A 17259-nucleotide genomic window follows, 5' to 3' on the forward strand; every position below is an offset into this window, starting at 1 on the left:
AAACCTACCCTATGTAACACCTCTTTAAACGCAATCTTTTACTGCTGGTAACGTAGCTCAGCGGGTTTATGCACTGATGTAGATATTTCTGTGTAACATCAAGTATGTTAGTTTGGCAAGTCCATTTTGCAGAAAAGGAGAAAAGGGCAGCTGGAGCTGGACGAAGGATTTCCCAGTGACACCCCCATAAGCCTCTAATAGGCAAGCACTGGCAAAGCGAATAGGTATGGCTTTCTAAATGTATTTGTTTGTATAAATCCCTCAACCTACACGAAAGCTTACCGTCTACATTTGAAGACCTAGACCTATCGACTTTGCCAGTGCGTGTTAGTGTAATAATTCCCAATGCTTCCACTTCGTAATGTCAGCCAGATTGCTAAGGTAGCCTGTGCACCCAGAGCCTCATTTGTTTTGATAATTTCTATGATCAGCACCTATCATGTTGCCTTGAACAATCAACCAGACCTCATTTGCATACCCATGAACCACTGCTGTTTGGATGAGGCTGTGCTATGCGTCTTTCTTCCTCATGTTTTATTTTCACACAGGACGGATGACGAAAGCTTGAGTGGATGGACAGTAGTTTCAGAATAAACACGGCTCACTCGTTTGGCCACGTTTCGCAACAGTGCTAAATATATCAGTATGAAATCTTAAGACGTAGTATTTTGGGGAAACGTTGCCAGTACTATATAGAATGCACTATTTCAGCAAACAGCCCGCAGCTTTGCAAAAGCTCATGGAAAAAAATAGAATATCAGAAACCCTGTAAGCGAACATGCCCTCCTAAATTATTCTGCAGATTCATTCGCTATCATGTGTCACAGAGGGCCTAAAAACACACAGATTCTCCAGGAAGATGGAAGAGTTTTTATATTTCCCCAAAAAACAGCATAGGATACATCGACTGTCATCCTCTGCAAAGGAGTGGAGTGTTCAATGTTAAGATGGGCGGATTTGTTCGATGCAGGGCACTGGGATGAAAATGGTGGGGGGAGGCTTCACTATTTGGTGTCCCTCTGTCACTCCCTTAGGCTTCCCCCGCCCCACCCCCCAGCCCAATCATCACGAAATCCCAGTGTGGCGAATGAGTGCTTGGTGACCCCTACTATCTAACAAGCTCAGGCGAGGGTCCGAAACACAACATCCTCCTCTCACTGGCTCCCTCTGAGATTTCCTAGACAGGCCCTGTCCTAATGATTCCCAGGATTATCTAATTGCCTTGGTGGAAAAATTGCCACTACAATATGCTCTGGTTCAATCTCAACCTCAGCCACTCCCTTTCACCCCTTTCCATGATCGTACTACCTCCTTCCTTTCTTCCATTGTCTTCTCTCCCTTCCCACTCTTGTTTGAAGTCTCTGATGGTGTGGTGGGCTCACGCTGCTCATTCTCCATTTGGCTTTCCTGAGGTGTTGGTGAGTTCTGTTGCCAATTTGGTTTGGACAGGGTGTGACAAATGAACTTCCGGGGGAACCGCTGGTACAGGGGTGAATATCGATTTCTAAATCATCAATCAGCCCACATCTCTAGTACACCAGAAGGGATCTGAACAGATTGGAAACACAAGCAAATTATAAACCTCCTTGTCCAATTTACATGGACAGAACAGCAGGCTTGTCAAGGTCGTGGATTGTTGGTTAGTTGCAACACAGCGAACATAAAATTATTACCCAATGATAAAAGGCGCTGTCCAGTCAAGGTTGTATACAAATATCTACTTTATTAGTATTCAACAGACAGTTCTAGCACACTACAAAATACAACCCGCCCTGTATAGGAATGCAGAGGACAGACAGTTTCAAGAAGGAAAAGGGATGCACTCTGGATACTGACAGGAGGTAGTCTAATCGCAATAGTTCAAGGAGACTTGGTTTCAGCACAAAGGGAGAAATGGGTCGCCTAACAAGCAAACAATTAATAAACAATAAAAAAATGAGACTAGGGGCCTTCGGAGTAGGACCAGGGGATAGAACACAATGTACCTTGTGCTTGTAGAAGGTGTCCGTGCTCGACAGGGTCCAGTCAGTTTCAGGGCACTTTGCAACTCCTGTGACAGAGTTCAAAACGGGAGACAGCTACGTGTATCATGCGGCAGGCAGTTTGGCGAACGAGGTTGGACGGACGGCTGCAGGTTGGCCTACACAGTGGCACAGGGATTGTTGTCTCAGTGCTGGTTGGCAGGTCTGAAGCACTGGTCGAGGTGTCTCGGACGATGTTACCGACTGCGGTATGACAACAGTCAGTGGTGCAGTCGATTGCAGCCTGAGGGGCTCAAGTGGCCTGAAAATGTCTTTTAAGACAGATGCTGGTTGATGCTTGTCGAAGCACTCCTCCTAGCTTCTCCACTGTGCTCGCGTCGTCCTTTAGGCGGACGGCGCAAAGCTGAGGAGCGTGTTACAGGAACCAGCCTTGTCCTGGGTTTGTCTCAAAGATTCTCTGGCACTTCCCACCTAGGAAGCTTGCTTGCAGAGCCTAGCAGGGCACACTGTGTGCTGGCTCGGTACCGGTTCTGGAGCTGCAGGAGGGTCCTCTGGATTCACTATCTCCCTCTGCCCCTTGGGAGATGTTTGGGGGAGGGATCTTACTTCTCTCTTCGGAAATCCTGCCCTGCGTTCACTGGTGTAAGCTGTAAGGCAGACTGTACCTTCAGCCAGGGTCCAAATGAGTTATTCTTGTTACTCCTTGCAAAGTCTTCAGATGATCTGCCAAAAGAGGGGGTCAGCCCTCTTTTAAAGCCAAGTGGGCGACAGTGGTTGGATTGGTGCAGGCTAAGCTTACCTTAATTAACGAATACTGGGTCCCCACCAACAATCGCCTGTATGCCCAAGGCCATAACCAGAGTGCTTTGCAACAGAAAAGGGAAAGGGGTGAAAACATGTAATACTAATTCCCCCCATCTTCCTCTCTGTTGTGGATCAAAGGGTCTCTATGGTCAATTGAGGTCTCTGTGGTTCCTGACTAAAGCGACAGGTCTCCCCCGAAACAGTAGAAAGAACAGACTTTCTGTCTCGATCAATCCACATACTTGTAACTTCTGAATGGGGTCCCCCTGCGGGGGTTGCGTACTGTAAACACATAGTCCCAGACATGACAAGTCACTGCCCTTAATACTGAGAGGTGGGTGCTGGCTTCAAGTTGACACAGCGCATATCAAAGGTTGTTGAGGTTTCCTGCCACTTTTGTTTTAGCCTCTGCAGCCAGGCCCCATGTGGGCCTGTTTGAAGCATACTCTATTAGTATGTTAATTATGTTAATTGCTGCCACCATCTGCAGAGGTTAAACAAATGAACAGGGCAGATCTGTGGAGACCTTGATAGTTAATTTGGCCGGCCATGGCAGGAGGAAGGTTATGGCCCTCCCCCTTTTGAGATGTATCGTGTACTCCACCTGTCAGATCCCAACTAATTATGACAGGCAGGACTGTGTCTGTAGGCTGTGTCCACCCAGAGTACACAGATCTATGTGCAGGTTGTGCAGTGAGCATAGGAAAATGTGTGCGGATTAGCCCCACACATTTTCCAGAGGTTGACCTACCAACATTCAATTTCATATAAAATTTCAAAAAAGCCCAGGTGAGCGCACACCCACCGTTTGTATGGTAGAATTCCTCACACAGGGTTTCTGTGTCTCAACTGTTCCCCTGCAGTCTTTCCTCACACATGGTTTGTTTTATGTGTCCCCACCATTCGCCTGAGATGTGCCTGGTTTTGGGTGTCTGATTTCTGTTTAGCTGGGAAACCTCCAGTCCATTAACTGGCTGTTCTCAGTTATGTTCTCCAGGTTCTAGTCTAGGTTTTCTTGGTTGCTCCCAATTGCCTTCTGGGAATTGTTGTCCTAAAACAGAGAAAAGTGAACACGCGCCAGAGAGAGTACCAGGAGGCATTATGTGACAAAGGGTGGTACCATTGTTGACATTCGTGGCTCATTGAGGTGTTTCAGAGACTGGGGTCCCCCATCTCTCCTTTCCCTCCCTGGCAGGGTCATGACCCCCCAGTCACACATGTAAAAACTTGCATCAAAAATGTTCCTTGGTAATATGATCCTGTGATTCATTTACTAAATCCTATTGTTGCATGCCACAGCGCAAATTGCTGTAAAAGTGCTGAAAATTCCCCATAGAGTCCAATGTACTCAAAATAAAAGGGGATTTACAGCGTTACCGCAACTTTGGATCGGGCAATAATAGCGCCGGACCAAGTTGAAGCAACGTTATTTACGTTGGGTGGTATCCCAGTGGATTTACTGCCAGGATACCGCCCCCAACTCATGATGAGGCCCTTAGTCCAGAGAGGATGGAAGGGCTGCCCCAAACCAACAGCAGGTCTATTTATTGTGATCAGTCTTTGTTGAGTATAGTCGTTATGAAGACACCCTGCATTGTCAGGGCACCCACACATCCCCTACTACCCAAGCCTGCAAGTCCCAGATTAGAAAGGGGGGGGGCACAGGCTCTTAGGAGAGAGATGCGTCAGCCCTGGAGATCAGGAGTGTGATCTTCTCACCCCTGAAAGCCCCACTAGAATGGGAGCTGGAGGCGGGAAATGCTTTTCTCCTTAGTAGACTTTCTTGCTCCAAGGTTTGGGTACCTGGTCCTCGCATGCCTCTCTGCCACTTGTCTGTGACATGGCATTGCCTGATGAGGACATTAGAGAAGGCAGATCTAGTGCACTTGCACATTGAAGGAGATCGATATCCCCCTATAGAGCGCTATACCACATCTTATGCTTTCTTTACATTTCTCTAAATGGAAAGTGTGGCTAAATGTTTTTTTTTTAAAGTTGCAAGAATTTTGGCAAATGTCAGCAATATGTAAAAAAAAAAAAGGCTCGCAGTATCACTTAATCCTCCTTCAGAAAAGCTGCCATTACTGTAGAGTGTAAGGATGTATTTGCTCTCCCAAGATAACAGTCTTGTCCTGCTTTGGCTCGTGTTAATAATAAACCAGTTTGTTGGACATGGGCATTTGTGGTTTATTACTTTTCTGCCAACATCTCCCGGTTAACACTCTGGCACATATGCACCGACAATTAGACACACAATTGACACACAGCGGAGGAAGGAGCGAAAGGAAGCATCTTGGCTCAGACTAAGCAACGCAGGCTTTGTTTATTGCTCACCTGCCGTGACATGACGTGGAGGCTATGCTCCCGCGGTAATGAACGAGCTCCTAGCTCGCAGACCCTGAGGAAAAAGGGAGGAATGTTCTTTATTGTCTTCCCTGGGCTTTTGGAAAAATGTCCAATCATCTTTTCCAACATTCAATAGTTTAAAAAAAAAAGATTCTTTGAAACATTTTGGAGACAAATTATCTTAATGATTCAGCCCGAAGAGCAGGCGCCAAAATTCCTACTTGGAATTGGAGTATGATTTAGCCTGGAAGGGAAACGAAAATACACCTTGGGACCCATCCATCAAATTCCAGCCACCGCTGGCCAAAGTGTAAATTGAGCCACCAAGGAGCCCTTACTTTTTCAAAGTAAGAACACAGTAGGCTACAAAGTGCACACATAGGGCAATGAGAACTATTATTATTTAGTTTAAGCAAACTCATAATTTCTTCTCCCAGTTCAGCAAGCACAATGGGGCTGCCGCATAACCAAAGGAGACAGCCATATAGATCTAGTTAGCGTCAAAGGGTACACTGATTTATCGACTGCAGAATTTCAGAACTCCCTGACAGAATTCATGTGCATACTTCCCTAATTAAGTTGGCACTGCCCCACGAGCAGTTTCTGACCACATCTGGGTCAACGGCAAGACTACACGCATGCCTCTTTAATAAGTGAACAGAGATGCCGGAGCAGATTGCCATGAACACTAAGAGTCAGTTCCAAGAATTTGTCGATACCACGCTGTTATGTAAATGGGGTGTTCACGTGGAGATCTCCTTTATGTGTCATGGGCTCTAGATTGATTACCATCCCACCGCATGCAGACTATGATGTTTAGCTAATGGTGGTGTATGTAGCCCATCCACATCTATTACATTATGTTTGCATAGTTTGTGCCTGGCTGTTAGAGATTTCTGCATGAATATCATCTACCTGTAAAGTCATTTCATCGGTATTACCCAAATTGTTCCTTTACAATTGTTCGAATGAACAATTGACCGAATTTAAAGGGTCACAATTGACCTTTTCACAATTGACCGAATATATATATATATATATATATATATATATATATATATATATCGGTTTGGTAATATATATATATATATATATATGGGTTTTGGGGGGTTTGGCATTGGGTGGGTGGTTGTGGGGGGTTTCCCCCACATATATGGTACAATTGACCTTCACAATTCGGTCAATTGTGAAAAGGTCAATTGTCATTCGAGCAGTTGTAAAACGAACAATTCGTATACAACCATTTCATCAGTTCATGCATTCTCTGCACAGCCTTGAAAGCCAACTCTTTACATACAGTGACTTGATACTCAATAAGTCATGTGATGAAAGGAATAGGTTTTTCAGTTTTATTATGAAACTGTGCAAAACAAGCCAGTTGAGGCACTGTCAATTGTTGTCAACTTCTCAATCCCAACACCTTACCATCACTCTCTCCAACCATGCATAAGACTCCTCCAAGACCTCCTTCATCTCCTGCACACTCTTCCCTGGTCCTTTGGTCCTCCTCCAACCTCAACCAAACACCTCTCATGGCAGAGGGACTCTGGTAGCTTTGTATAGTCTGCCCCGTCCTGTCTAGAAGGTTCCCTCTGCTCCTTTGGCTATCCTAGTCAGCTATTCCATGTCTAGCTAAAATAATCTCAACTCCTCCCATCTCCTCCCCTTGTGGACTGAAATTTCCCCAGGAAGTCTTCATAATGGCCCTTAGCCCCGGGTGGACTGGCCTATAGGGAGAACTGGTGATTTCCTGGTAGGCCTCCGTACCCTGGGCTTCTTTTCTGTGGTATTTACAAATGTTCCCATAGAAAAAGAGTTGGGCTTGCTGAACATTTGTAATATGGTGCCACTTTGAAAATTACTTCCAGGGCCTTTTTTGATTCCCAGTCCATCCGTGCCCTTAGCCCGCTCCTTTTCCAGTCTCCATTTTCTTCCACCCAGTCATGCGCTCACTTTGGTAGTTTTTTCTCTGTTCCCCTCAAGGATCAAGTAAGTCATTATCCATAAAGGCTTTGTGAAGTGTTCCCTGTTTTCCACTTATGCCTGTCCCTCTCTGCTGGTTCTAGCCCCACAGCTGCTGCTCTCCTGGTCTCCTGTAGCATGCATGGGCAATCTGTAGTAGGCTACAGCTACTGAATGGGGAGGCCTATTGCATTCCAGCTTGGGTAACCAGTCTGTTGCTCCTGGTTCAGACGGGTTGTGTCTGTTGGGCCTGTAGTACTTGTAAACCCATTTCTTCTCTGGATGTTTCTGTCTCCCTGGCACGACCTGAAAGATTAGAGAGTGAAAGAAAGACCTGGCCAGAGAGAGGCTGATAGATATCAGGTCTCACAAATTGGCACCATGGTAAAGACACAGCTATGTGTATACCAGGAAGCCGGAGACTCCCCCCAAACCGATTCTAGGGTCCTGAGCTTCACTTGAATGTATCGAACACAATACTAATGTATTAGGTTCATCGTCAAATTCATGTAAGCTCTGCACAGTTGTGAGTTCCAATTTCAATCATACAGTACCCACACATTAGACTTTATTAATAAAGTTTAGAGAACCTTCCAAGCTCCATTCAGACATATCTATCAAATGCGCGACTGGTGGGATTAATGTGAAATGCACACAGCAAGCATATTTAAATATTATTATTGATTTATTTATTGAGCATGGACCTAGCTCTGAGAAGCAATGGAGTGCTTTACAGAGCTATACAACAATACAAATACAAAACAGAGCGCTTTTCAGGGGTATATAACAGTACAGATGCATAACAGAGTGCTTTTCAGAGGTAACAACAGAACAGAAATATAGCGGGGGGTAGGATACAGAGGAGCACCATTGGAGGGGTTCAGCTGCACAGGGTGGTGGGGCGGGGAGCAAAGGGTTGGACGGCATGTGGTGAGTCAGATGACGTAGGGGCGACGTGATGGACTAGGTGTTGAGAAGGAGAAACTCCTTGAAGAGGTGGGTCTTGAGTTCTTTTCTGGATTGTAGGAGCGGCAGAGAAGGCTTGTTTTTTGGTGCTTTTCTTTTTGCAGCGGCGCGTTTCAAGTCTTCACTTGTCCTGGCTTCTGGTGGTGCACTGTCCACCATAGATGCTGAGTTCTCTGCGAGGTAGCTGGGCGACTTGAGGGCGACTGCCATAGAGACGATGCAATAAGACTTGAAGGTGATTTGTGTGGGCAGTGTGAGCCAGTGAAGGTTGTTGATGAGGGCTCGGGTGATGTGGTCGTATTTACGTAGACCCTTGATGAGGCATGCAGCAGCGTTTAGGACACTTCTCAGGGGCACAACAGCGTACAATGGGAGGCCTTCGAGGAGAGCATTGCCCCCTTCCGGATCAAATAGCACCAGTACTTGAACAGTAGACCTAAAAATGTCTGGAGGGTGGAAGGGCGTGACTTTCCGCAGGAGGGAGAGCTGATACCAGGCTGTCTGTGTTTTCTTAGCTTTGGGTGTCCTGAAGGAGAGGTGTTTGTTGATGTAGAACCCTAGGGACTTGGCACAGGAGATGAGGTCGTGTGAAAACTTCAAGGTTCATAGTTGATTGCCAGCTCTGTAGCTAAGTGTTAGGTGTTGTTGGTTATGAGTAGGAATTCGGTCTTGGAGGGGTTGAACTTCAAGTATGCACTAGACATCCAAGAATGGCTCAGCGAGAGGCAGGTTTTGAGCCTGTGGATGTCCTTTATGGAGTCGACCTTGAGTTATAGCCATGGGTTGTTGGCATATTGGTGGGTGATGTGTGTGGCTAGGAGGGATACCAGTGGCTCCATGTAAAGATTGAAGATCATTGGGGAGAGGATAGAACCTTGCAGTACTCCACAGGTGACGGGTAGCACTGGCGATCTAGAAGAGTCCATTTGAACAAACTGCTGGCGGTTGGTGAGGTAGGACTTGAACCAACATAGGACAAGGTCGCTGATCCCCATGCCCTGATGGAGGGTGTCCGTGAGCGCCGCTGGTCCACTCTGTCAAAAGTAGCCGAGAGGTCCAGTAGAACCAGGAGGCAAGGGTTGCCATCGTCAACGATGTTGAGGGCGTCGATGACCACCTGTATCGTTGCCATCTTCGTACTGCATCTAGGACTTGGTAGGTTTGGAGGAGTTTGTGTTGATTTATTGCTGCAGTTGCGCTGCTACCGCTTTCTCGATTTTCTTACCTAAGAAGGGTAGATGGGTGATGGAGCGACAGTTACCTAGGTTGTCTGGATCCAGAGTGGGTTTCTGTAGTAGAGGGAGGATTTGTCCTGTCTTTAGGGTCGACAGAAAGGTGCCTTGAGGTAGGGAGCTGTTGATGATCGCCAGGTAGGGAAGGAGAGCTTCTGCTGGGAGGGTTTTGAGAATGGGTGCTCGGAGGAAGTCGTCTGTATACGATGTGGCTTTGAGGACGGCCAGGTCCTCTGTAGAGAGTGTTTTCAGTGTTGTCCAGGGTGTGGAGATTTCAACAGGAGGGATGCGAGGTGGGTCTGTGGATGCAGGGCTGGTGTCTGTGTGCTGGCGAATCTTGCTGATTTTGTCGATGTAGAAGGTGTTAATGGCAGTGGATTTTTCAATGGATTGTTGTAAGGCAGGGCCGGGTAGTGGGTTGGTACAGTGCTTGACTGCTTTGAAGAGGGTGCTGCTTTTGTTGTCTGCTTCTGCTATGGTGTTCTGATAGTAGGAGGCCTTGGCTGTGTTGAATAGTTGTCAGAGGGTTGCCCAGAGTTCCTTGGGGAGCACCAGGTCAGATGCGGTTCTGGAGCAGCGCCAGGTTTTCTCTTGTTTCCTAATGACTCTTTTGTTGAGGTTGAGTTCTTGTGTGTACCAGGGAGCTGACGGTTTCAGTTTGCAGGTGCCTTGTTTCAGAGGTGCGTGCCAGTCGATGGAGGCTGAGATGGGGGCATAGATTGCTTCTAGTAGAGAGTCACAGTTTGGTTGGAGGTGTTCGGTCCATGTGAGGTCGAGGCTAGTGAGGTCTTCCATGAGGGCTTCTACCAGGAAGTTCTTGAAGCATGGGAAGGTTTGTCTGAAGGGTTTCAGCTGTGAGTTCTTGACTGGCAATAGTGTGCAGGATGTTGAAAGGCATGGCCAGATCATCAGACCCAATCATCTCAATTTGTAACAATCCGAGTCTGTTTGATGGAGGGCCTTGCATTGGATCATGGCAGCTCGGCTGGAGTAGCGTATCCATAGGCGCTATCTTGAAATGTTATAGGCCTGACAATGTTATCACTTACTTGTGTGTGTCCTTTTTATGATCATGTTTCTATTTAGTGTGTGTTTTCTTCATGTGTTTGATCACTTTGAACTGAGACATACAGCAACACATTTTTGTGAATTAAACACTGCATTGCATTATGAGCTATCTGTTTTTCTTTATAGGTTAATATTTTCTAAGATAATGTAATTCTTTCAATTACGTTTTTCAAAGCTGCTGTTGTTGGGTGGTAGTGGGGTTGTGCATCACTTTTATTAAATGATTGCATGGTATTTCTTGCCTCAGTATTTTCCCAAATAGGTTTTTTCAAAGCCAAATGATTTTTTTTATGTAGCACTTTTCAGAAAAAATGTCAGGTGTAGTGACAATGTTAATTCTGAAAGCAGTGCTCATCTGCTCACCACTCCTCTCTCAAACCTTGATAACCCATCCCGTGCGGCTATAACATGGTTTACAGGAAAAAAACACAAGTGTCTTTGCCAAACAACAGGGTTCATTGGTATGCAGAGGAGACATGGCTGATTGCAGGTGCATGAATATCAGGTGTTGGTCAGAGAAATTAAAGCACAAATTAGGCTGCTTAGCAGGCAGTGGCGTTTGCAATCCATTGTCCCTGAGCTAAAGAACTGTCCAAAAATGGCCTCTCTCGTGGACCGTGCCATCGAGTCTTTCATGGCTCTGTTTGCAGTGTTCACATGTGCAACATGCCTCTATAGGCATTCATGAACCATCAACACCATCCTAGGACTCTGCGCAAACCTCATGAGCCCCTTCAACAGCCCTCCCATTGGGGAAACCTGCCTTTCCTGATTTTGACCCTGAGGCGGCCTGAGTGCGACACCTGAGGAATCACCAATGGACTCATTATTCCTTTGCATGCCTACCCAGCATCTTCCTGCTTGAGTCTTACCTGATGGAGTCAAGCTTGCCCAGGGACCTACGCATGCCCCCTGCCACAAAGAATCAAAATGCCCAAGGCGCTCCCAGCAGAGGGGCTCCAACCGGGCCCATTTTGTCCATGAAAAGATCCATTTTAGCTCCGTTGTATGGAATACATGGCACCAAAATCCGTGTACTGGGCCTGGGCGCGCCTGGGTCTTGCCCAGCATTCAGTATCTAATGTGCCACTTTGTTTTGTATTATTAGCGATTTTCCTTGCCCTGCTTTTATGAATTGTTTTCATGTTCTTGTTCCTAGACGCTGCGCTGTGCTTGATGGCACTATGGCAATGCATTGCATTTGGGGCGCATGCGCACATATTAAGTGTCTGCTCTGTCTTCCAGACATGGACGAGTGCAGCGTGAGGAACATGTGCCTCAACGGTATGTGCATCAACGAAGACGGCAGTTTCAAGTGCATCTGCAAGCCCGGCTTCCAGCTCGCGCCCAACGGCCGCTACTGCACGGGTGCGTATTGCCTTCTTACCGCCATGTCCACCCGTGCACCATCCACACCAAGGTGCAGCTTGTGACGTGCTAAACATGTTTAGGAAGCACTCTCTGCAGGGGACACGAGCACTTCATTTAGGAGGCGCACGCCACCCCAATATGGAGCGCGTGCACAAGAGAGCGGTGACCTTGCTGCAGGGTGTGCTCATCCAGCTGGCTCTCTTCCAGGCACTCTGTAAAACAGCAAGGTAGAAGTAAGACCCAGGCTGTACTCTCATCGGCCTGTCTATAAATGGATACCCCTGGTTGCCTGTTTTGTGCTCTCCCCAACTTTATATCCATCCGTCAACCAACCAATCCCCACCAGGTCATCCACCCATCCTCCCAGAGGTCCTCCATCCATCTACCCACTCGATCAATCCGCCCGCTAGTCAGTCAGTCCATCCATCCATACATCCATCCATCCATCCAACAATCCATCCATGACATTCCAGCCATACACCCCTCGCACCATCCATCCATTCCTCACTCCATCCACCCATCCCCATCCATATATATCCAGCCATCCATCCACCAATCCATACATTCAGACATCCATCCCTTGATCCGTCCATCCTTCACTCATCCATCCACCCCTTAATCCATGCATCCCTCGCTCCATCCCTCCCTTCATCCATCCATCCCTCGCTCCATCCATCCATCCGCCCATCCATCCCTCGCTCCATCCATCCGTACGTCGGTCTGTCCTTCCATCCCCCCCTCCCTCCCTCGCTCCATCCCTCCCTCGCTCCACCCCTCTCTCGCTCCATCCATCCATCCCTCTCTCCATCCATCCATCCACCTGCCCCACCATCGGTTTATGGATCTGTCGAGTCATAGCATATCTGGCAGTCCTATTACTTAGACAATGTTCTGTCTGTGGCCCTTCCCGTCAGTGCCCTTTGTTTCTCTCTGTACCTGTCCATCTGTCAATCTATAGCCACACACCTATCTGACTATCCACCGGCTACTCTGTGCTCATCCATATAGACGTTATACCGTTCCTGCAGCAGATCCACAACGTCAAACTGTTCCATTGAGGCCAGGAACCTACATTTGTCTCCATGTAAATACTCCAATGTCATTATGTTTGCTAGTCGCCCACCCATGTGGCAACCAAGGAATAAACAAACTCTGAGCCAAGGGACTTTGGTTTTTCATGGTTTCATAATGTGGCAGATGAAGGAAACAGTGGGGAGAACTTGTTTACCCAGAAGATTGTTTGATCTGCTTTCAAGCTTGGATCCACCATGAGGGCCTGCTTTTCAGGAAATTATATGAGAAAGATTTGTCTTTTGTGCATCCATAAAAGGGATTGACTTTGATGAAGTTGTGAATGTATCCACACATTTAAACTAACAACTTCACAAGCACTAGGACACACAGTAGGAAAAGGTATTATTCATGTTTCAGAAGTTGGCAAACACGGATATAAAATGTGGGACTGCAGTATTCTCTGTGTGATTGGTATCTGAAAAAAGCTGCCAGCCCGCTCAGGCACATCCTTCATTTGCCACTTAAATGCAATACTTGTTTATTTCTTAAACAGAATATTTTGCTTAATTCTTCACTTAACTAGAAGTTTTAATTCATGAAGTGAAATGAAAGTGCAAGTACTTACCACAACCCATGGTCTAAAACACACGCACACACAAAACACACACACAAAACCCTATCCCCCACTCTTTCCACTCCAAACCGCACTCCATTTCACACACACGGTGTGACACTGCAACCAATTGCACCAGGCAGTCAGAGACCAAATTTTTAAAAAAGGCAACATTGCCAGCTCACATAGGTAGCACTGTCGATGATTCTGGGCATCCAATCGCAGGGAGGCGAAGGCAGGCAGTCAGAGGTGCAGGCCTTGGAGACACAGCGCACCGCAACAGCTGCAACCATTTTAAATGGTATCTCGGTCCCTAGTCACAGAAATTCAAAGTTGGTTGAAATGGCTTCAAGCCCAGCAGGACATACCTTAATGCAGCTTTTCCTGCTTTGCTGATCCTAGGAGCGTGGCCGTGATACTCCTCCAGCTGTACTTGCATCTAGGGCCAGACAGGAGGAGGCCTAGGTGTAGGGCCTTAGTGGGGGGCCGGCTTCCCCTGCCGGCTCCCATAGGTAGCACTTTAGATGATCCCATTATGAAATATAGCACCTCTCTGAGAGAGGCACAGGATGCAACCCACCCAGTTTACGAGCGGTCAGGGGGGACTTTGGGAGCGAATAGTTGGGATCCTGCAGACCCTGTAACGAAGGGCATTGTCACCAGAGGTAGGGCCTGAACCCTGCAGAATACAGGTCAGGGGTTCCCTGCCTCTGTTCTAGAGTTCCCCAGCACCTGGCCATGAAGCTCTGACCCGTCCTCACGGGGACATGCAGGTCTCCCTCATAGCAGCAGGGCTCAGGGACATTGCGAGAGTGTGTCTGGTGACATGACTGCTCTGTCAAGGCGGGCCATGCTGTATCGTCAGCACATGGAAACTCAAAAATGCATCTGTCCAGCCCGAATGGCAAACATTCTGTGTATGCGCACACATACTAGGGCAAACTTCACGGAATGTAGGGTTTGTTCCTATTGACTTCCCAGGGGCTGGACAGAGTGCGAGCCTATAGTGCTATTCCACGATCCTAATAGACACACATCGGTGCATATACCATAATATTCTGCATACTGCCAGTGTGTGCTCAGGTGTGACTTGCACATTGGCTGGTGGTCGCTGAGTAACACATTGATAGGTTTTCCCTACAGCAGTGGCAGCTCCCTTCGTGAGTTTAGTTGAACAGTGTAGTGTGCGGCGCAGTACACAGTGTTCCCTGGAAGTATTCTTAGGTCATAAAAGGTCCCATGCTGAAGCCTCCCACACAACAGCGCATAAGAACAGAGTCCCGGCACGTAGCACATACTTTGTCCAGTTCTGACATGAGTTTAATGAGGTCAGTGCAACATTTGGGATTTTTGTGTAAGCGTTTCATGCTTGTGAAATGCGGTGGGGGTAACAACGCTTTCGAAGAACACTGTGAAGTCTGCGGAAGTGTGACCACCCTCATGCTACCCCATTCGTTTTCTTTGATGCTTTGTCAGAAACCACTCATGTTCCACACGTGCATCTCACGCTTCAACCTCTGTAGATGCTCATGTTGCACGCGTGCATCTCACGCTTCAACCTCTGTAGGTGCTCATGTTCCACACGTGCATCTTACGCTTCAACCTCTGTAGATGCTCATGTTGCACGCATGCATATCATGCTTCAACCTCTGTAGATGCTCATGTTCCACGCGTGCATCTCATGCTTCAACCTCTATTGATGCTCATGTTCCATGCCTGCATCTCACGCTTCAACCTCTGTAGATGCTCATGTTCCACACGTGCATCTCACGCTTCAACCTCTGTAGATGCTCATGTTCCATGCGTGCATCTCACGCTTCAACCTCTGTAGATGCTCATGTTCCACGTGTGCATCTCACGCTTCAACCTCTGTAGATGTTCATGTTCCACGCGTGCATCTCACGCTTCAACCTCTGTAGTTGCTCATGTTCCATGCGTGCATCTCACGCTTCAACCTCTGTAGATGCTCATGTTCCACACGTGCATCTCACGCTTCAACCTCTGTAGATGCTCATGTTCCACGCCTGCATCTCACGCTTCAACCTCTGTAGATGCTCATGTTCCAAGCGTGCATCTCACGCTTCAACCTCTGTAGATGCTCATGTTCCACGCCTGCATCTCACGCTTCAACCTCTGTAGATGCTCATGTTCCACGCCTGCATCCCGCACATAAACCTCTGTTGATGCTCATGTTCCATGCCTGCATCTAACATAGCAACCTCTGTTAATGCTCATGGTCCACTCCTGCATCTCACGCAACAACCTCTGTTAATGCTCATGTTCCACTCCTGCATCTCACACAACAACCTCTGTTAATGCTCATGTTCCACGCCTGCATCTCACGCAACAACCTCTGTTAATGCTCATGTTCCACGCCTGCATCTCACACAACCTCTGTAGATGCTCATGTTCCATGCGTGCATCTGACTTTTCAACCTCTGTTGATGCTCATGTTCCACACTTGCATCTCACACAACAACCTCTGTTAATGCTCATGTTCCACGCCTGCATCTCACACAACCTCTGTAGATGCTCATGTTCCACGCCTGCATCTCACACAACCTCTGTTGATGCTCATGTTCCATGCGTGCATCTCACACATAAACCTCTGTTAATGCCCATGTTCCATGCCTGCATCTCACGCAACAACCTCTGTTGAAGCTCATGTTCCACACTTGCATCTCACACATAACCCTCTGTTGATGCTCATGTTCCACACTTACATCTCACACATAAACCTCTGTTGATGCTCATGTTCCATGCCTGCATCTCACATAGCAACCTCTGTTAATGTTCATGTTCCACGCCTGCATCTCACACAACCTCTGTAGATGCTCATGTTCCATGCGTGCATCTGACGTTTCAACCTCTGTTGATGCTCATGTTCCATGCGTGCATCTGACGTTTCAACCTCTGTTGATGCTCATGTTCCATGCGTGCATCTGACGTTTCAACCTCTGTAGATGCTCATGTTCCATGCGTGCATCTGACGTTTCAACCTCTGTTGATGCTCATGTTCCATGCGTGCATCTGACGTTTCAACCTCTGTTGATGCTCATGTTCCATGCGTGCATCTGACGTTTCAACCTCTGTTAATGCTCATGTTCCACGCATGCATCTCACACAACCTCTGTAGATGCTCATGTTCCACGCCTGCATCTCACACAACCTCTGTTGATGCTCATGTTCCATGCGTGCATCTCACACATAAACCTCTGTTAATGCCCATGTTCCATGCCTGCATCTCACGCAACAACCTCTGTTGATGCTCATGTTCCATGCGTGCATCTCACGCTTCAACCTCTGTAGATGCTCATGTTCCATGCGTGCATCTCACGCTTCAACCTCTGTTGATGCTCATGTTCCATGCGTGCATCTGACGTTTCAACCTCTGTTGATGCTCATGTTCCACACCTGCATCTCACACATAAACCTCTGTTGATGCTCATGTTCCATGCCTGCATCTCACGCTTCAACCTCTATTGATGCTCATGTTCCATGCCTGCATCTTACACAACAACCTCTGTTAATGCTCATGTTCCACGCCTGCATCTCACGCTTCAACCTCTGTTGATGCTCATGTTCCATGCTTGCATCTAACACAACAACCTCTGTTGATGCTCATGTTCCACGCCTGCATCTCACGCTTCAACCTCTGTTGATGCTCATGTTCCACGCCTGCATCTCGCACATAAACCTCTGTTGATGCTCATGTTCCACGCCTGCATCTCGCACATCAACCTCTGTTGATGCTCATGTTCCACGTTTGCATCTCACACATCAACCGCTGTTGATGCTCATGTTCCACGCCTGCATCTCGCACATCAACCTCTGTTGATGCTCATGTTCCACGTGTGCATCTCACACATCAACCTCTGTTGATGCTCATGTTCCACGCCTG

At 47.4% G+C, this 17259-nt stretch overlaps 1 protein-coding gene across 1 annotated transcript in view; it reads left to right on the forward strand.

The window, feature by feature from the left end:
- The window catches only part of FBN1 (fibrillin 1), a 643598-nt gene that overhangs the window by 322931 nt on the left and 303408 nt on the right, over positions 1-17259 (forward strand). The window contains exon 14 of the mRNA XM_069624792.1: positions 11606-11728. Coding sequence (XP_069480893.1) covers positions 11606-11728 — 123 coding nt within the window. The remainder of the gene's footprint in view (positions 1-11605; positions 11729-17259) is intronic.

Source organism: Ambystoma mexicanum, chromosome 11 (genome assembly GCF_040938575.1).
Source record: "Ambystoma mexicanum isolate Mex_15411 chromosome 11, UKY_AmexF1_1, whole genome shotgun sequence".
NCBI classification, from domain to species: domain Eukaryota; kingdom Metazoa; phylum Chordata; class Amphibia; order Caudata; family Ambystomatidae; genus Ambystoma; species Ambystoma mexicanum.